This window comes from Corvus cornix, chromosome 6 (assembly GCF_000738735.6).
Source record: "Corvus cornix cornix isolate S_Up_H32 chromosome 6, ASM73873v5, whole genome shotgun sequence".
NCBI lineage: Eukaryota > Metazoa > Chordata > Aves > Passeriformes > Corvidae > Corvus > Corvus cornix.
In genome coordinates this window covers 11,292,519-11,314,610 of record NC_046336.1, presented here as the reverse complement: position 1 = coordinate 11,314,610, position 22,092 = coordinate 11,292,519, and the positions used below count along the sequence as shown (strand labels likewise).

Here is a 22,092-nt window from a genome sequence, read left to right as displayed (position 1 = left end):
GTGCTACCAACCCCACTCAGCTCTGTGGGAGCTGCTGGACTAACAAAATGCTTCCAAATGGCTGGTGCTACTGAAAGCTGGCCTCTGAAGCATGTAGGCAATTCTGTCATTTCAAACAGTCTCTTACATATGCTCAAATATGTCCAAATAGCTTAACTGTTCTTTCTAAGGCTCAGTTTATCTCCTTGGTCCTGTTCAGCATAGCAGTGGCCTGCAAGTGTGTGATGTTAGCATATTGTCAGCATGAACTTACACTATTCCAACCATTTTCATTCTCATGTCCTTCTGTGCTTCTGTGTGTTTGCCAGAACCTGAAACGGGTTCCCTTCATGACATTTATATCTCAACAAGGGAGACACCATGTGATTTCCAGTTCACTGATCCAGGCCAAATGAAGTGAGATAATTTGGTTTAAACCTCCAGATATCCCTATGCATAGCCAAGTGGAGTCATCACTCCTGGCAGGTTGCACTAGATGGATGCTTAGGAACAAGCCCGACTCATGATACTGTAATTACAAAAGCTTTTTTTTTTAACCTTTTAGGAAGCAAATAGAGGCAGCAGGATGGTGAGATTCTAGGCATTGATCTAAATTGTTAGTAAATTAGGTTCTTTTCAAGCTGCCAGTGCATGGGATGAATGCTTTCCCAGTCTAACAATTAACCTTTAAAAGGCAGAATATAATTTCTGCCTTACTACTTTGTAGATTAAAAAGCCTTACCTGTTGGGAATATACACATCTGTTTCCACTAACCAGTTTCACAACAACAGGAGCATCTCACCATGTTGCTGAATGCATTCAAGGATATGCTTTGCAATTTATTCTCACAAGTGTTGGCTGCTCAAACACTTGATTTACAGTGAGACATGTCCAGCAATGATTGGAAATTTGGACACTTGGTATAGGACAGAGGTTAGATTCTTGTAAATGGAAGAATTATGTTTTATTATCTAATTGTACAGCTGCTAAATCTTGACTTGTTTGGGAGTTACATTTTGTGAGGTTTGAATGCATGCAGCTAAAACGAGAGGGAAAGAATGAAGGAAATAACAGAACAGCTTTGCACAGACAGAACGAAGTGATAACAACCAAATTCTTGCCTTTTTACTCCCTTTCCTTGCCTCCATCTGTAAATCCCTGTTTGAAAATTTGGATTTTCCATTTTGGTGTTTAAAATATGATGATACAAAACCTATACTGCTGCTTTTAAATCAGTTTCTAACTCATGATAAGATACTGGGCTAAGACCTTTGAACTGACACAGTAGATTTATCCTCTTGAGCCTGGACATCCCTATAGACTGACTTTCTATGTGGTTGCCCGTATCAGGTTTTCCTTACAGCCTCATCTTAAACAGTTGGTCACTTTTGCTGGTGTCAGGGAAGAAAATTAGGTGGGGGACAGTAAGACACTTCCTATATCCTGAGCACTGTTGAGAACACCCTTCTTGAGTTGTGCTGCCTCCCAGAGCCAGAACTTTTTTGAAATAGCTTTGAAACAATTATGTGGTTAGTTGAATTCCATGATGGTAACAGGAGAGTTTCAACCTATTTAAATTTCTAATTTTCCAGCATTAAATGTCAGAAATTTAATTAACATTTTCATTAGTGTGTTCATCCATACAGGAATGTCTGACACTTGTGTTACAGGCAATATTGGCTCTGAACTTTCCTACACGGATGTTGGCGTGTTCATCTCTTCTGATGGTGGCAATTCCTGGAGACAGGTATGTTTTTCACAGCAAAGGAAAGCATGGAGCCTTTTGCTATTCTTCTTCTGCCTCTTCTCTTCCCAGTGGAGTGGGGCACTCATGCAGTACCTCATTTGTTTGCAGGTCTTCGATGAGGAATACAACGTTTGGTTTCTGGACTGGGGAGGGGCACTAGTGGCCATGAAACACACGTCAGTGCCCATCTGGCACATGTGGTAAGGAAACATTACTTTGAGAAGGTGCCAGTGTCTATAAAATGAGTAGATGAAGTCATTCTTATCTATATTTTACCATCAATGTGGTTTTATTGATGAATATAATGATTATTGCACCATTTTATAAATATAATGGCTCCGTACATAATCATCTACATGTATGAATTACTCTTTGCACTGGTAATGTACTGTGAGCCTCCAGGTGGGGTTTCTTTCCTACACACACACATATACTAAGTAATAGGCCAACCTTTGGGCTTCAGGTATTTCTGAGAGGCTGTGTCTCTCGTTTCTACATTTTGTTTACAGAATTTAACATTAATCTGATAAGACAGATAAAGGGAGGGAGAGGAGAGGGCAGTAGGTGTAGATGAGGACAACAGAGATATGTTGCTAACTCCTCTAGTATTTGACTATCAGTTTCCAGAGATATTGTAGTGGCAACTGATTAGAGTTGGAGGTGAAATAGGGCAAAATGATTTCTCAGCTGAAGACACTGTTTTGCTATAAATGGGTTATAACAATCTAAGCACTAAAGATACTGCTCAAAATTAGCCTCTTCTTAGCTCTTGCCCCTCTGACTCCTGCACCAGTTAAACATTCTAAAATTCAGAACTAACGCTGTTTACAGAAAATGGGTGTGTTCATTGCTGGGTAGGTCAGTCCATTAGACATGCCCCTTCAGTCTCGGGGCTTGATTGAAAGAGGCGCATGTCTAATGGACTGACCTACCCAGCATCTAATGCTGTTCAGAAGTGAATTAGAAATAGCTTTCAGAGACAAGATGTTTTCCTGTCTACAATACTGAGTTGTCTCTTAGCTTGATGGTGCTAAGCGCATGTCTATTACTTTTCATGCAGAACAGGAAATGTGGTCTTCAGTCAAATAGAAAAAAAAAGCAATGGTGTTTGGCAGCAGTGATGAGGTCTTAAGGTCTCCTCTACCTGAGTTACTATTGTACAAAATCCTCCAGTGAAATTGCAGTCTTTCCAAATCTGGACACCTCAAGACATGTTGACTTCACACATTTACAAGCTTATGTTCCAGAGATGTACTTAGAGAACATTAACAGCTACTTTTTCAATATAAAAAGCTTCTGGACTTTATGTTTCTGATCTGACAGATAACTCTGGGATGACTGCAACATAGATTTCTGTAGAAGTTTGAATATATTGCATTTGAGCCCATTTCTTTGCTACCTGAAGTAAAGAAATGACTGCTTTAGTCATGGTGTGATAGTGGATTGTTGACCATGGGATGTATTGGCTCCGTAACTGGACATACAGAGGACAGTAGTCACAGGGCAGACTCCTAAAGATGAGCTGCAGACTCCAGTCTATGGATAGAATGTGTTGAGGTGTGACTGGAAGCCTCTGGCGGGTAACTCAGTTGTCATGGCTGTAACTAAAGTGCCCTCAGGAAAGAGGACATCAGGACCATGTCCCAGTCTTTAGACCAAGCCAAGTATGAGTCAAGGAAGGAGAAGTGTGTGTTAGCCACGGGTGGGTGTCACCAGCAGTGGGTGCGTCAGACTGCAGCAGGTTGAGCTCTGGAAGGGTGAAAGGGGAGCCACTTACTGAAAAAGCTGCAAGTCATGTATTAACCATTTGTTACTGTATTATTCAGGCCAGGTGTAACTGTTTCAGTTGTCTTTAATTGTGAAGGCTCCTCAGACATAAAAAGCACATTAATACAAGTGCCTGTACTTACATATTGGGGATGATTTGGTCACAGGTTGACTTTTCATAGAAGCTGAGAGCTCAGTTCACCTTTGTTTGGGGAGGTTCATTTTGGATGCTCTCCTTTTACACTCAGTCTCCTGAAATGGCATGTGCAGTACTACGAGTGCCCCACCCACTCTATTAAATGAGTAGTGATTTAGATCTGTTATCAATACGCTCCAACAGGTTTCCTCCAAAATTGTACCCTTAGGGGCTTTGGAATTTGCTTCATATTGCCTCAGTAGGCACCTGTTTTATGGGCAGGAGTGGAATAGATTAAAGGGTACATGTAAATCTATTAGTTCTCAGGCTGAGACATTGTACAATAAGTTTCATGCTGGAGAAAAGAGGGGTGGGTAATTGAAAAGCTGAGAGAACTTTAGCTAAGCTAATGAAGCATGCTGTTCCCCAGAAGTTGAAATGCTATTTTAGAGAGATAAGCATGCAAGCAGAAAGCATAAAAATGCACAGGTGTATGGGAAGATACATACATTTAAATAAATAGATTTAGGGCAGATAATCTTTCTGTGTGCTGTTGTACTCCCAGAGTTCTGTCTTTCGTGTAAAGCTAACTTCCTGTTCTGGCACAGGTGCCTTCTGAGTCAGGTGAAGGTGTCTTGCTAAGTGACGTGAGGGGCAGAGTTAGGGGATGGTGACTGCCAGCCTTGGCTTTGCACACTAGAGATCTGAGGTTGGTTTATAATACACACTACAGTGGCCTCCTGGTCCTTTGGTGGCATGTCAGATACTGTTCTACCTGCTTGGAGCAGGAAGGACTCGGTGTCCACCAAGAGCCTCCCAGACAGATCCAGATGCTCAGATGCATGTGTGCACACACATTCTACACTCCTCACTCCCACAAATAAGGCAAATTTGCTTTAAAGTACTAATAGGGATAGAGAGATTGTAGCTAATGCTATATGGCATTGATACAGGGATGGGTCAAAATGTCCTGTGATGGTGAAAGCAATTTTCATGCATTCAGGCCAGGGTTGCTTATGCTCTGAGTGGTGCTTCATATTCCAGACCCAGAAACAGGTCTTGGCAAAGCCTCTTGATCCCTTGAGGTCTGATCTACAGCTGCATCAAGTATATCTATATCCTTATTGCCAGTATTTATGCTTTCTAAAGCTTTGATCTTTCAAAGTACATCAAGAGCATGAATTTAGTGGGCTGGGAAATGGCAAAGATTGGTGCTTGTCTGTAAACCCAGCTGCTGGAGCTTGCAGACCTTAGCCAACGTTTAATTGCTGCAGTTGCTCTAGAGTAAGTCTTTTTATGTATATAAATGTTGTCTGCTTCTATCCCAGGGTGAGTTTTGATGAGGGAAGATCCTGGACTAAATACAGTTTCACATCAACACCACTTTTTGTGGATGGATCCCTTGTAGACCCTGGCATAGAGACCCAGATAATGACGTAAGTACAGCAGCTCCTATTTTAAGTTGTGATGGCAGAAGGGGTTCATGGAGATCCCCAAGTGCCTGGTAATGTCATGATGTGCAGTGCAGCATTGTGTAGCTACACATGCAGTGTTTCATGAAGTCATGGTGCTGTTTTGTGGGTTTTGCTGATGGCCACAGGCCTGGCTGGCATGTTCTTGCATCATGTGGCAAATAGATGATGGAGCCAAACTCTCTCCAGTAGTGACAGGGGCTATAGCAAGGAAAGATGGTCCCAAGCTGTAGCTTGGGAGTTCACACAGACCAGCAGATAAATCTGCTTCTCTGGACAGTGGTGTAGCCCTGGTCAGGTTGCATCTAGTGACAACCAGAGGTCATTTCTCATAATTATTCTCATGATTATTCTCATAATCCAAGGATTGTAGTCCTTGGATCTGACGGCCCAGGGTCTGCAGTGCTCTTCAGAAGTCGGAGATCTGTATGGTTGTACCTAATGCCAGTTCTGTGCTTGCTCCAGTTGTGCAGCATGACTCTCGTTTGAGATTGCTGGTGGGTATGAATATCCCCCAACCTTGTTGCTTGCTATCTGCATTGTGGGCTGTACATCTGGTTTTAGCTCAAGCAAAAGTGTTCTCATGGTGCATATGCAGAGCTGAGCTCAGAATAAGCTTCCTGTCTGGGGTTTAGTATGCTATGGTTCACCCATCCCATGGGAGAAGGAGCCTGGGCTGGCAGGGATGGTGCCGGGACCTTCCTCCTCCCAGGAGTGCTGAAGTGCTGGGTAAGGCTGTTAGAACCGGTGGAGTGACGTTGGCCCAAGAACAGGCCAGGATTTGAGTTCAACAACCAGGAGAGGGAAGTTTTTAAGTTCAAAGGCATCTTCAAGTAGTTATCTGACCTCTTGAACAAAGTAGATCAGAGCGCTGTGCTCTGGGATTCTGAACAAAGCAAGGACAAGATGCACTGCCTTCATTGCTTTCAGAAATGCCTTCTTACCTGTGCTTCTTTGAATTGCCTGAAACAGGCTTCTGAAAAACATCAGAAAGCAAGGTGGCAAAGATGCCTTAGACTGAGGCACACCTGTGAAGCATATCTACAGTGGCACAAAGAAGCACCTTTGGTTAATCACATCAGACACTTGCATCACTCCAGTTCAGGGGCAGGAGATTAATTATAAATTCCATCTTTCAGTCAATTTGCTTTTCCTGCTTTTCTGCATCTGCACTTGAAGTTCCTGCATATTTTCACTGCTTGCAAGAGAAAAGAGATTCAGGTCAAGTTTATTTTCTTCTAGGCTTCAGTCTATTTGCATACTTATAATGGCATGAATGCATAGGTGGAGCTCCTTGCTGGTGTCACAGGTAGTGAGAAACTCAGAGTAGACTGCTGGATATGCTTGTCATCAGTTTTTGAGAAAGTTTGGACTGGGTAATAATCATGTGTCTTGGACGTTTCTGCTACTGACTTGAGTGTATTCCAACTGTGTTGCATGATTTGTGTTGTTATGCCTTTCAAAACCCAGATCTACTTCAGCTTTCCACAAAAAGAAGTGACCATGTGTTGAGAAGCAGTCTGTACTTGAAGTTGAGCTCAGCTCAAGAGCTGGGGAAAAATCATATTTTACTCTTCTCACAAATGGTCATTTGAACTGGCTTCTATGCCATCTATGCCATGGCAGAAGAAATGTTTTGGTGCTGTAGCCCTGGGGGGGGCTCAGGAGGGCGTAGCTGACTCCTGTATAGCACATCCATATCTCCTGTGATAAACTGTCTTAGGAAGGACAGGCTAAGTAATTATGGTTGTGCTTTACACAGCAGCACTCCTATGTTTTATTCCCAAACAGTGCTGGAGCAAAACAAGGCAGCCTCTGTGTCTGTGACAGACAGCTACTGAGATTTTATCGGAGTAGACGTGGTGTCAGTTCTGGTAGCACTACTCACTTTTCCTTTATTCCAAAACAATGCCATGGCTTTGGCTTTTTTTTCAAAAAGGCAGAGTCCTTGTTTGTGTAGAAGAATATATCTGTGCATCTGTCGCCTTGCTATCTGCAAACCTTGCCCTGTTTTTGCAAAGAGCAAAACTCAATAGCATATGATATACCTGTGAGCCTTTTCAGAAGATGGCTGTGAGCATCCTGTTGGGAAACTATATATGCCAATTCCCAGCTAAAGATTAGAACCTGCAATTCTGTTCACTCTGTGAATTTTTTCTCCAAATGCAATGAGAATGTGTAACTTTCTGTGTTGTTTAATATGGTGTTTTTCTGTGAAATTCTTTATGCAACGTGTGTCCCTTTCCAGCCGCACACATGTGCAGACACATGCACACACACGTGCAGAGAGACCAATCTGAGCTCTCATAAATCTGCACATCAGCACCTTCATTGAAATCAGTGGAGCTAATCAGTTGACTAGCTGTGAATTTAGGCCATTTACTTTATAAATCAATGCAGTTTTCTTCTGAGATGAAAAATGCATTATAAATCTAAGGTTATTGTTATTTATATCTCTGTAGTCTTCTGGTGGCGAATGTAGGAAGTGAGTTATCTTGCTGAATATTGTGTATTAGTTTTGTTGAGAACTTTTTCTTTTGAAATCTTTGCAGGCATATTACCATTATTATTGCCATTGCTGTTGTTATTGGTATTGTCTTTATTATTACTGTCATCATTAGAAGTTTTTAAAACCACTCTTAAGAGTCTGTAAAAGCCATACAAAGAAATTTCACATGACACTTGCAATGAATGTTTAGAGAAACTTCTATCCACAGAATTAAAGGAACTGAGGAGGAAAGAGCCCATTTATAAAGCTCTATGCAAACAATTTCTACACAGAACACTTAGGTATTTCTCCCAATTAGAATTTTAGTGAACTCATCTATAAGGGCAGTGTAGGGTGATGCTGAGCTTGTGTAAGCCTTGGCTGAGAAGAAATCAATGCCTTTATATTGCTACTTGCCACCCTCTGAACCAGGGTAACACATGGTGGTTTGGAGGTACATGGAATTCATGTTTCTGGGAAGAAATCCCAAAGATATCAAGAAGCTGATGAGAGGAGCACAGCAGTTTGGGATTAGGATCCCCCAGCTGATCATGGGGTCGGTGGGAGCTCTTAGATTTGAAGCAGCGCTGAGGCAGAGGGATCAAGGCTGTGGTCATATTTGTGTACTGCCAAACTGGGTACGTTAGTGGCTTTTAAAGGTTTGTCTTTCATCCTGGAAAATGAAAAATACTTCATCTAGTTGTCTTGGCTGATTCCCGTTAGAAAAAAGTTCTTCCATAGATTTGCATCAAAGTGGTCTGTGCTCACCTATTTAAAAAAAATAATATTCTGAGGGGAATGTGTATTACATAGTCATTATACTCCAACTATTATTAAAATACTGCATTATTAACAATATTTTTGTAATACTATTTTATTAAAATCAATATATCAGTAGAATGACTTTCCCAACATTCATTTTGTGCCACATGCTGTGAGGGGCTCTCTGGGCTGTAGAAAGCAGCAACCATTTTGGCACACATTTTCATACCACTTCATAGCTATTAAGTAAGCATTTTCCATACCTGTCTTTACTGTATGAGTATCCTAGGCTTTTTGGACCCTCTGTGCTTTGTGCTGTATATGCTTGTCCTAAACAATCCTAAAGAACATCAGTAATGAAGGGGCTTTATATGATTCTGAATATCTCAGACTAATTTGGATTGGGAGCTGCTTTTAGTGAGGGGGTTGGGCAGGATGTCTTGCAGAGATCCGTTCCAATCTAAATTATTCTGTGATTTTTAAATTTTGTATGGCTATAATGCTGCAAGAATGAATTATTTCCTTACAAGTTGGGTGGACTCTGTTACGAATGTAGTTTTGTGATGCTTGGGGAAGTACCATGAGACTGTGTGTGCTGGTCTGCCCTGGAACTGCCTCTTAACCAAAGTGAATCCACTGTCCTTCCTCCATTCCTGGCTGACCATCTTCTTCTGCAGTTCCTTTTGTTGCTCTTTCGACACTTCTCTCATCTGACAAGATGGTCAGTTCAGCTCCTTTGGTGTGGAGCTTTGTACCAAAGCACATTGCTGTGTGCACATTTCCACATTGCTGTGGAAAGCAGCAGTGAAAACACAGGGTCCTCTAGGAAAATAACTCAAATGCGTAAGGGTGGTGGGTTAGACGTTCTCAGATGATGCAATGAATGCCCAGAATGCACTAGCCTTTTTGAAATCTACAGGTTTCTTACTTCTGTCCTGTATCCCTCACTGTTGACTAGTATATCTTTTAATTATGTCATGTTCTGATGGGTCAGATCCAACACTTCTGGATTGACAAGACATAGGCACAACGTGTTACTTGCCTGAGGTTGTCCAACAGGGGAAAGGAATCACACTGTATTCCCATTCTAGTCAATTGTGGTATATCCAGACTAGTTTGTACCATTTTAATCAGAGACAAGATGTTTTCATGGATCCAGAAGAGGGCTTTATGTTGTTGCAGCTCTTACTCATAATTATTACCTCTGCCACTTCATCTCCTGTGCTAAGCATCTCTCCAAACCTATATTAAGAAAAACAACCTTTTTGCTTCACAGCCCTGCATCGTTTTAGTAGACTCATTATGTGTGTATGTGTGCAGACACTCATTTACAGATGGGGATCATTAAGTTTCTCTGTACTGATAAATAAATATTTATGTAGACACACCCACATGCGTGTATATAAATTTCTACGTAGTTCTACCTGTGTGAACTTAATGATCTCTCTATATGTGTGCATGCATAATTGGGCATTAATATTTTCAGTGAGCTGAAAGTTAAGCTGTAAGCATTGCTGTGACTGCTGCCCTTGGCTATGTATGTTAGGAAATGTTCCTGGCTGTAAATGAATAGGTTATGAGTCCTGGCCCTTTTCTAACACCTTCTTGTTTATGTGGCCATGCAGCTTTACCAGAAATGAAGTGGGAGTAGTTTTTTTTTCCAGGAGACCCATAAAATTACTGGCAATCCATCACTGGGTGGCAGAAGAGTGAGGCAGAATGAATAAGTAATTGAAAGATGTTGGAAAAGGTGAGGTGAGTGCCAGGGGAGGTTTGAGGTGAGAAAGAAAGTATTAAGAGCACAGGCCATACTGTGACAGACCAAAGGTCCCTCTATTTCAGTTCCATGTTCCAACAGTGGCAAGTGTAGCATGCTAAAAAATATATATATATATATTATGCTAAATTATACTAAAAATATTATTACCTTATATACTTCTCACATTCATAGAAATTTACAAATAAGGGACTTTCTTGGCCAAACATGGTATTCTTTGTGTTTCTAAGATATTAATGAGTTTTCCTATTTTTGAGGGTTTTCCCTCTAAATGCTTTGAAAAAGTTTTTAGCAGGCACCTTATCCTGTGGCCAGGAATTCCATGAATTACTCTTATCCTGAAGAACTGACTGACCTGTGGAAGACATCAGCAAAGTAGATACAGGTATGAAGGCAATGTGGACAGGTTCTGATTCACTCTCAGCAGAGACTCAGCAAACTGAGTATGAGAAAGGGGCAACAGGTCACAGGTTCAAGCTCCCACTTGAGTTCAAAGTTACATGGAAGCCAAGAGTCATTTTCCTGTCTTTTTCTGATAAGTGTTTATCATCTTGGCTCTTCAAGCAAGGCAACATCCTCTGCCTTTTGCTCAAATCTTGCAGTTACATTTAAAAGCTAATACAGGAAAGAAAATGACAAGCTGACAGTGTCCTTGAAACATTCTTTGCCTAGGGGTAGGGAGCCATGGGTCTGCCACCTCTGAGTGGGTGTCCTGAGAAAAATTAAGGTGAAACCAGTGATAGAAAATAGTGCCTTTTCTGAGATGTGGTCAGAGGAGCTGGCATTCTCCCCCTGGGACCAGGCTCTGCCCTCCACAGCCAGCACCCCTGCTTAGCAACCTCAGCAAATGAGAGCAGATGTGAGTGGATGGCAAAACACCATGAGGTTGTTTTTCCTAGAAGCAACTGAGGCTCTTGTACAATGTGTGAGGAGAAAAGAATCACAGTGTTCCTCAATTCCCATGGCCCACAGGTGCTTCTAAACTTTCCTGACATCAGTCTGGCCTCTTTTCACTTCACTCTGCAAGAAATAGGAAGAAGCTCTCTGAAAAAAACATAGATCTTCTGCAACTTGTGACTGCTGCTGTGCCACACAGAAATTTAGCAAAGAGGGAATCTGGAAGAAAGATTTCACCAGAGTTCTCTAGAAAGCTAAATCCAATTTGCAGCTTCCAGTGCAGGAAATGAGACAGGATCATGTATGGGAGCTGTTATGCTGACAGATTCTGAACTCTGTCCTTATTTACCTTCGCTTCCTCTGGGGACCAAGGCTGTCCATCCAGCCTGTGCATTCTCTAAGGGCTATCAAAACTGCGGAATTTTTTAAAGGTTAGAGAGAAGATCTCAAAGCCTGGTTTATCCAAATTGCATGGGTACCATTAGATACTATAAAGGACTGTTAGGTTTTAATTCTTGTCCCTACTGTGGTTTTATCTCACTTCTCAGTTTTCCTTTCTTCTGTTCATTGCAATATTTGTTTGTGGTGTGAGTGGCATTGTTACTGGCTATGGATTTTCCTGCAAGGCTCTGATGTGTCCTTGTGAGTTCAGTTCTCTGTCCTCGCTCAGGGGACTGTGCAGACTGCAGTGTACAAACCTATATAAGGACTCTTCAGAACAGAATCCATGAAATTAAAATGAATCTGTGAAAATAATGACTGCACACAGAAAGAAAAGTAAAATTTGGAACTTGATCTGAGAACAAAAATTCCAAATACAATTACTAAGTAAGGAAACCAAAATGATTGAGAGGATATTGGCATTTGCTATAGTGAGCTGCATTCCTGTATCATCTGATCTAATTTCAAAACCTTCTGGAAGTAATGAATAGCTTGGACTTTGGGAGAAAATGATCAATCTGCTAATGGCATCAAGTGACTTTACAATGGACAAGAAAATGTGTGTTATAGGAATTCCCATTTTATCCCAGCAGATGATCAGTTTATACCCTGGAGTAAGACAGTTGATTACCCATATCATTATCTTTGTTTGCAAGATTTAAAAACATTATTAACGACCACAGATTAATCAGTGTCACTTCCTCCTCCCATCTCCCTCTCTGCCAGAGGAGTAGTCTGTGTTTTAGCCTTTGGATCTCTGCATGAATTCACCTGGACAGTCCACAAGAGGCACAATATTGATTGTTAATACTTGCAGTATGAGGTGAGGTCTTTCTGTGGCACCTGAAAAGACAAATCAAGTGATGAGAACATCTACTTAGAGTAATCTTTCTCAGACAGCACCGTGTGATTCATTTGGCTTTAGGAAAAGGATGTCCGTGACCCAAGACCAGTTCCCAGCAGTTGCACCATGTACTCGTAAGATTCCTGGCAGAAGCCATAACACATGGAGAAGGCATTGTGCTCTGTGGCACGTATTGTCTGTCTTTGACTTTCTGGGGCAAACATCACTGCCATTGGAGTCAGGTGCCTTTTATGGACAGTAGATCAAATATTATGCTAAAAAAGTCAACAGCATTAGTTGTATTGTGCTGGTAGGGAAATTGAGGGAGAGCAAAGGGCATGCCCATGGTTAGTCTCTCAGCAGGCTGTCATCGGGAGAGCTTGGCAGTAATGCAGGTCTCCTGAATCCCAGATGGGTATCCCACTGTGCAGACTTTTCCCATTCCTTCAGGGGAAGGAGATGCTGAGTCATGTCTGTTATGCTGGGACAAGAGGGATGGAGAGGTGAGCATATGCAGGGAGGAGATTAGAGAAAGGTGTTCGCTTGAGACTGGGATTCGCTGAAGTGAATAAAAGAAAGAAGCCCTTGCAGAAGGAGCCAGAATGAACAGCAGGCTGATAGATTTCTTTTCCCTAGATAAAAGGACAAGTTTTGCCTGATGGCAATAAAGTCCAGATATTCTCATCTAGGGGCTGATGTGCTTTGTTTCTTGTGCTGCTAAGTAAGGACAGAGGGATCTTCGCCCTGTGCTGTCCTCCTGTCAGCAGGTCGGCTGGGCTGTATGAAGCCCTCAGGCCTGGTGGAGGGTGCACAGAAAGGGGCAGGATGCTGTGTACACATGCATTCCTGAGTCTTTCACCTTTCTGTTAGAGCAAGACATAAAATATTCTGGTGCCCTGATCCCACCAACCCTCAGGGGATTGAGAAACTACACAGCCTTAGCACCTTTCCAGCTCAATCTCTCCCTGATCCTGCACAAGGAAAAGAGTGGCACAGCATACCAGCTTTTCTGGGAGCTTGAAGGTTCAATGTTAGGTTGGCTGCAGAGTTCACTCTAACAGGTTTTTGATCACTGAACTGCATGGATGTTGGAAAGCAGCTGTCCAGAGCTTCCCTCCTCTGAGCCTTCTTCTCTGATACCCAGGCAAAGCTCGTCACTGTGCTTCACCTGTCACATGTGTTTGGAGCTTACATATTCTAAGGAATGGCTTCCACTTTTGTATTGGGCATCTCTGGTTGGAAATATGCTGATTCATAGGATGAAAGATTGAAATGACTGAATGTGCTGTGTTATCCAGCTTCTGGCAAAGCAGCAGTAGCACCTGTCTCTGCTGAGACCACAAACCCATAAGGGGATGAAACACTCAGATTACTGATACCTGCCAGTATCTTTTCTAGAAGAGAGTGGCAGCATCTTTAGGTTTCAAAGCTGTCAGAAACTGGTTGTCTTTCATGAGTGCTTCGAAGAAGAGAAGGAACACTTCTGAAAAACAGCGTTAAAAATTAATATGCTTTCCCATCCCCCTTCCTAGGTGTCTCATACTCTCTTTCATGTTTCTGGGATTTCTTTTGAAGCAATTGTCATGTAAAGTGGTTTGAGAACATCGGTAATAAATTTTTTAGAGACCAGATTTCAAAAGGTTTGGTTTGTCATTCAGTAAGTTCTTATTTTGATAGCACTTTCTATATGATAAAATAATAACAAAAAAATCTCTGTCTCCCCCATTGCCTCATGCAGTATTTGTGCAGCTAAGAAAGAAATGGAGTCCAAACTGTAGGGCTGCTTTGTAATTATGCATTCTGCAGATTACTTACTAATTGTGCTTGGCATTACTTGCTAACTGAAAGATCATGCTGTACCATGTCATTTGCAGTGGTTTTCCTCTTCTGCTAGCGCTTTAAAGGAGGTGCCCATTGAGCTGATGAATAATACCAGGACTGTTTTCCAAAGCTGAGGGAAAGGATCTACCATGATTGTACTGTAGGATTTTTATTGGAAGGTTTTGGTTTTGATCTGTTTTCACAGAAACTCTTTGCCTGCCCCATCTCCTCTCTCCCTCCTGACCTGAAATCTGGCAGTGGTGCAGCTTTTCATGACCAGTTCAATATGGATTGCTGGTGGCCAACACTTTGAATTTCTCTCTTTTGGGCAACCTCGATGTCATGACATTAAGTTTCAGAGGAAATAAACCACATTCCTCAGATTTAATATGCATGAGAAATTCTGTGAAATTCTTCTTTGACCCTTCTCCTTGGGAAGTAGATTACAGACCAAGATTTTCTTGAACAAATTTGTCCTCATGCAGGCTGCTCTCTGGTGTTGGTACATTCTTGATAGTTTCACTGCTGTTGTTTTTTCTCCCTCTGAACAGTATCAGTGGAAGGCCTGATATCTGAGAGGGTCTATTTAGATGGTCTAAATTAAACTAATATGCACCAGCTGAAAAACTAGATCCAAATGGATGGTATATTCTATCTGGAAGAAAATGCATCTCTTCTTTCTAGAAAAAAAAAAAAATCATCTATTTTTCTTACTTTTTTTTGGTCCACAGACAGAAGTCCAGCAGCCCTGAATCATCACCCATTGCCCTCAGGCTACTGTTCCTAGTTGACAGGTCAGCCAAAAGCAACTGAATTAGAAGCTCCAAAGCGGCTCTTAGAAACCATATTTATTGTTTAGGAAAAAAAATAGACAGTGTTTTTTGTTGGCAATTGCCTGCCTTTCCAGTGTCATCTTTCATTTTTTATGTTTCCTTTGTTTCCAGTCTCTTACTCCCCTGCATCATCTTGCCAGGCGTGAGACAGTATAACTCTCCCTCTCCCACTCTCCCTAATTGCTGATTTCTGTCTCTTTCAATTAAGTTCTACTTCCTTGTCTCAGTTCCTTTCTATCCAATTTCCTTGTAACTAGTGACCTCCTTTAATGGTAATTCCATCTCAATCCTAATAAAAAAAAATTGGGAGATTACACAGCCCATTTGGTTTTCTCTAAAGTCATGATTTATGTTTAATTCATGGAGAAATAGTTTGTCTGTCACTACCTATTCATAAAATCTGGCCCCACCAGCACAACTTGCAACTGTTCCATTGCTGCTCGTGTGGTTTTGGCCCTGACAGCTCAGCCTGCACACAGGAGTTTGCCTCACTTTACTGCTACTTCCTTACAGAGAGATGGATTCAGATCCTGATTTCATAACAGGCCCTCTTCTTTGTGTGAAATTGTCAGCATTTTCTTTCATTGACTCAAAAGCTATAAATGTCAACAAGTGATGGAGGTACATCTATGTACCCAGACATTCTGTAGGTGTTCACTGAGCCAGCAACTCTAGCATAGGCTCACCATTTCCCAGGAAATGTGGGACTGGGGTAGCCTGACTTGGGAGAAAAAAATTCAAGACAAATCAAGGCAATTATGAATGTGAAAGAACCTTGTACAGGGACACAATCTGTTCCCAGCTAGAGCTAGTGAGTTTGGGTGAATCTTGACAGTTTCTTCCAGACCATCTCCCTGCCTCAGGTCCCTGTTACCCAGCTCTCTGGATCAGAGGAAAAAGCAGTGACTGGTTTGTGTTGCCTCCATGTACTCATGTCATGCTAACACTGAACTAGTCAGTTCTCCTGGACCATGGAGCCCTGGGATAGAAAGTACAACAACCAACACCAAACCCTGACTCTGTTCTGGAAAGGCTTCTTATGCCTACCTCAGTGCTGGTTGTGTAGGTGCCAGAATAGGTCTTGTAAGAGAACTTCATTCTCCAAGCTTGCCAAGAGCCACGGGAGTAGGAATACAGATGTTAGGCGTGTGCAGGCTCTCCCTGGCCACCACTCAGGTCCATGTCTATGCAGAGTACCCAAAATGTTAAATGCTTTTAGAGTTCATGAGAGCAGACCAGCCAAATTTGCTCCTTGACCTCTGCAGTGGTAGGTCCAAGCTGATGCTGCAGGGACCTATCCTGATAAATCTTGAGTCCACCCGTTCAACACCTATCAAACCTGTTTGGAGGGAGGAATGCTCCAATCTGTGCTATGCCACTACCTGGGTGGCTTTGACCAAACACTGCTCATGAAACAGCACTGGTGATATTTGCTTGGAATATATGGTCTCGTGGATGCCTGGCTGTTTGTTAAGATTGCACCTGTAGCAACATTTGCTCCCTTTGCTGGTCATCAGAAAGAGAATGAGCATCTTCAGTTGTGCTAAATTAACTATTCACTACTTCAGATCTGGGGCTTCCTCTGGTTTCAGTGAGAGAAGATCATCCTCTCCAGGGACTAGAAAAAAACAAACCAAAAACCAAGCCCAAACCCAAAACAACATGCTTGTTTTCCTGCCAGGAGGTGATTCTTCCAGACTGTGTTTCTTGGGTTTGCCCATTAAAGATCTACTTCTGGCACTTCCTGTTGGATGCACAGATGCAAATAAAGAGGGATTTTAACTGAAATCATATGGTGATCTTACTTGACTTTTTTTCCTTTCTACATTCCCACAACAAAATAACAGATTCAGGTCAGCTGAAGTATTCACTAATCTGGGTGATTTTACTATTGGAGATTTTTTGCTTGCTAAGACACTTCCTCTGCAAGCATTTTTCTTTTACAATAAAAGGAAATAAAAATCAAGGTTGGTTTCAGGCTTTTCTAAATGAAACAGTCTATTTATGATGACACTGCAATTAGCTTTTCTCTCATAATTAAAGTATATGTTTGTCTCTCTTTCCGTAGTTCTGGCTTTATTTTTCTGTGGATCCATCCATCTGCTTGTGTAGTTCATCTCAAAAGATGCTGTCTACTAAGTATATTATATTATTTTTTGCTTTTATTTTATTTTTAGATATTAAAAATGCTTACAGTCTATTCTGTGGGGCCTAATGCTGTCAAAATCTGGCTTCAGAGTTCCCCAAGGTACTTTGAGAGAAACAAAAAAACCTCCCAACCTTTTCATGTCTCTTACCTCGTTGATGTCCGGTGAAGGAAAAATGCTTCAGAAATACTTTCTTTTTTGCTTTTGATGTTAAGTGTAGTGAAGATTACCTTATCAGCTTCTTTCTTCCTTGGCATCTTCAGTCCTCTGTCTCAGTGCTGGGCACACCCAAGGACAGCAGGTGTTACACACAAAGGAGCTGGGATGACTGGTGAAGGGAAAAGTCTTCCATCTTTATCCAGACCAGGCCAGCCAAGTACAGGCAGCTTCAGCACTTGCTTGCTCCATATGATGTCCTACCAGTTTACTTCAGAAATGATAGAAGAGGGCTTGATTTAGGCATGAGAATTTACATTTTCATGCCTGGGCAGCTCTTCTGAATCTGCCAGCAGGAATAGATCCGCATGGATACAGATTTGATGCCTTTGCTGTGGGAGCTATTACTTGAGAAGGTCTGTTTCTCATACCATGAGCAGGGACAGGGATTGAAGCTATGGACCAGAGGCAGGTGAGTTGTTATCTTGTGACCCTCAATTAATTCTCTTGATCTGACAGGAATGAGCGGTATTGAATTACATAAAAAGCACAACTGTCAACAATACAAGGAATGATAAGGCAAAAGGAATGCAATTTGAGAAGAGAGCACTGTATAAATCTAAAAAGCCTTTTAAAGAACTTCTGTATGAGGTTATCCAGGCAGCATTTGTAAGTTACTGTGTATTTAAAAAATTAATGAAAGATATAATTATAGCAGCATTACCAATGATCATTTCTAAAATGACTCCATCATGAAACTGTAAGCATTTCAGAATTGATTTCCATGTTTCTAATAGTTTTTCTGCAAATTAATGACATCCAGCCCTGGCAGTAAAAGCCTTGCCTTGTTTCTCCAAAGAAGGGATTGGGAAGCATTTTCTGTTTTCTTAGCAATGATTTCACTGTGAGCTATGCATAGAGCCAGTTGAGAAGATGCTGTGCTATTAGCTAAGATTTTATGTGGAGTTGTAACTGCTTACTGAGAGGGATAGAACAAAATCTATGCAGTCTAAAGCCAGTAAATTGCCATTCTATGTCTTAGGTTGGAGAACATTTGTTAAATTGAGCTTAGTCAGAAAACTGACTCTATCTAAATACCATCTAGGCTCTTGTATTTAGTGCTTCTCGAGGACTCCCAGATCAGACTTCTCATATGGAAAAATCAAAATATACCTTCTTTGTTGGCTTCTCAAAGCTGGACCTTGAAACCCCAGCTCTCTTGTTTTCTATCCTTGCAACAAGCAATTAAGAGCTTTCAGTTAGACCATGGTAGACAAAATTATTGAGGCAAATTTTATAGCACTTTATTTCCTTCCTCCCTGTATTATCTTGATAGTTTAGCTATGTTTATTAAAAAAATACACCCCCCTTATTTAGTGACCAAAGTAAATGAGAAATGAAGGCACATGGGATTGGGTACGTTGAATGAGATGGTATTTTCAAAGCGGTGTGAGGACTCACCAGTTGAGTAGGGAAAAATAAGGTCCCACCAACCTCTTTTTGCATCTCTTTCTTTGGGGCTTGTTTGTCTCTTTGCACTTGATACAGAAACTGATATGTAGGAACTGGAGTATTTAGTGTCAAGCACTTATTGATAGCTGGACCACTATAATTTTTAAAATGTTGCAGCTCTTTGCTGTCTGCCCAACCCTCTATTGGACCTGACCACCTCAAAAGAGATATGATGTGAGGGGTCATATGCATGCACCTTGTCCACTGTGTAAAAACAACCAGTGATTTAGTTGACAAAACTCAACAAGAAACTCTGAAAGCAGGGTTCAGCTGCAATGCCTGGTTTTGTTCAGTTAGTGTCCTGTTATTGTTTTGCTCGTTTTTAATTTCAGGAACAATGAAGGTTTTTATCACTTTCCAAGGAAAGCTGCTTGAGAGACCCTTGGAACCCCACAGATCACATAGCACTCTTCTCCATTCCTTGTGTTTGCTTATAGAAACCGATAAAATTTTTAAATGCACAACAAAGTCATCTTGAACTGTAGTGTGACCTCCATGGTGTTGGCTAATGAAGGCATGCTGTAAGTGGCATTTGGTACTGGTGAGCAGTGCTCCCAGGGTGCAGGTGCTTGTTAGCTTCTCTGCAGCTCTTATCTCTGAAGCTTCTTGCATGGTAATTGATTAGCCTTAAGGAGCTTTTTATTAGAAAGGGGAGGGTGGGATAGGGAAGTACTGCTTTAGGAATCAGGTGACTGAGAACCATTTCTGCAGTGCAGAGGAAAACATCCCTCTCTGTTCACACTCCTCTAATTACATTTTGTGTAGTATTGTTTCCATCTAAATTATAGCAATTATACACAAAGATCTTCTTTGAAACCATTTAATTAAAGAGTATCTAATGTTCTGTGCTTTTGGAATGCTAATATGTCGCCTTCCGCCTAGAAAACCTTGGGTCTTTTTCATTAATTATCATGGAAGAATTTCAGTCTCAGAAAGAATTTTTTAAAGTTTTTTAAAATACATTTAAAAATCAAGTAATTCTGGTGATTTTTGTAAAACACAAAGAAACCTTTTGCTCTCCTGATGGACAGTTAGCTAAGGGACAATCTGAGGAGCAAGATTTTCCTTTTAGATGCATTGACTTGCCAAAGTGTTGGATTTCTCCAACCCTGTCGTCTTCTGGGTTTAGGACGATGTTTGTGTTTAATCATGTTCTCTCTTCCTTTTGCTGTGTTTTCCATGTAATAAGCACCCAGGTCAAATCCTAAACTGGCATAAATCTGCTGGACTAAATGATTTCTGCCTGCTGCATTGCTGCTTTGCAGGGACTGATGTTTCATGCAGCACAAACAAGATTTTATGTGCTGAAAGCAGTTGTAACATAAGAGCTGATGGGATGTACCCAGTGCCAAGGAAAAGTAGGGAGGGGAACTGCAGTTAGAATTCCTATTGAGTACAGTTTTGGAGGCTTTCTGCATCCCATCATGCTCGTTCCCATTCCTTCCTTCTCCCTCCTGCTCCCACCGAGTGCTCTGGCACCCCATACTGCTTTGGTTTCCATGGGTTTATCTTGGTCCAGGATGTGCCTTCTGTGCTGAGGAACAGGAACTGCAGCTTCTCCTGTAGCTTGGCCTGAATGCTGTGGTGTTTCCTATCACTAATACCCCGCAATTAGGACAACACTAAGAATTGTTCTGGAGAGCCAGAAACAATCTACCTAATAAATCCATTCTACCAGACAAGTCCTTCCCCACTTGCTCACTTCTAACCTGAGCCACTTGTTCACGACAGCACTTGGCACAGGTTCTTCTTGTATCGTATCCTTCCCATTTGTCAGCTTCATGGAGCTTCTCTGTGAGGCAGAACCTGGATATAGACAGGTGTCCACAGCAAACCCACCACTTCAGACTCTCAGATATCCCCCACCCACCTTTCTCTCCCTGATCCCCATGAGATGAGAGTTTTCCAGGGGAGAGCATGACTGATTCCTGGGTGGTTGTTGTTTCATGGAGAACAGCACAACGCAGAGCAATTTTGGTGCAGACTACAGAAGGAGTGGGGGGAGAGCAAAGCCAACAATGATTACAAAGCCCTGTATGACTACAGTGTAAGCTGAGATGAACTAAGGGATGGCAGCACACTGGGGACACAGCAGGATCTGAATTACGCTCAGTGTGTGGAAGTCTTATCTTCTGCTTCTCTTTTGATTTCACAGGAAAATTTGTAAGTCTTGTCTTTCTCCCACCTTCTTTCTTAGTCTGGAATAATTAAAACAAACAAAATAAAATCTCGTAAGTGGCTTGGGTAAAAATGTAGATTAGTGAAAGACTTGAAATAATGACAAAAAAATTCTCTGCCCTCTAAACCTCACAATAAGGGTGATTAGATTTGGGTTCCATTTTGCTGGGTGCTAGGGTCAGGGGAAGACCTTGCAATGCAGGCTGTGTACGAGGTGTCAAGAAAGGCTAAACAGTCCTGGGGTGTTGTAAGAACAGGAAATTATTATTCATGACTGAATACCATTTTCTGGCATTAAGCTCCAAGACTGTATCAGTTTCTGCAGCTGAGATTCATGAGACATTATTTGCTTAATGGAAGTATGAGTCTGCCTGACTCTGGTTCTTTGGTTTTGTCTCCCATGCTCAGAGTTTTTGGGCACTTCAGTCTCCGTTCTGAGTGGCAGCTGGTCAAGGTGGATTACAAGTCTCTCTTCAGCCGCAGGTGTACCAAGGATGACTACCAAACCTGGCATCTGCACAATCAGGTATTCCCACTCTGTAGGAGGGCATTGATGGAGGTTCCTTTTCCCGTACTCTCTGTTGCCAGAATGTAGTTGTTCTTCACAGCAAACCATACGGATTTTTTTGCATCCCTTGAAGAATGTGCATGAATAAACATGGAGCCAGGCATCTATGGGCAAGTTCAGGAGATTACCTTCTATTTTTATGAAAATAGTCCATTGCACCAGCTGGATCTTTTTGGCCTCGATGCTTAGGCCAGTGTAAAACCACACCTTATGATTGAATTGTAGATGACAGTGAATTCTTTATAGCTCTGTCAGTGACTCATGAAAATAATTTTGTTTCAGTTTGCCTCTTATTTCCCCCTCTCAAAAATGAAAATAAAAACATTTATTCATTCTGCAAGTCCTGCAGGTATCTGTAAAACTCTTGAATATCTGTAAAACCTGTGAATATGAAAAGCTCTTGAATAAAAGACACCTGAGAAAACCAAATTATTTCATTTCTACTCAAGGATGCATGCTTTGCTTTTGATAGAGTGGCTTATTTTTGTGCTGGATATATTTAGGTCCTGAAGCGACTATAACTGAGAGGTCAATAACCTCTGCAGATTTCTTATGGGTTGCTGGCT

At 41.6% G+C, this 22,092-nt stretch overlaps 1 protein-coding gene across 1 annotated transcript in view; it reads left to right on the top strand.

Annotated features, from left to right (window-relative positions):
• SORCS3 (sortilin related VPS10 domain containing receptor 3) overlaps positions 1–22,092 on the top strand; it is a 276,531-nt gene that overhangs the window by 216,364 nt on the left and 38,075 nt on the right. Inside the window, 4 exon segments of the mRNA XM_039553918.1 lie at positions 1,651–1,727; positions 1,836–1,927; positions 4,959–5,066; positions 21,367–21,484. Coding sequence (XP_039409852.1) covers positions 1,651–1,727; positions 1,836–1,927; positions 4,959–5,066; positions 21,367–21,484 — 395 coding nt within the window.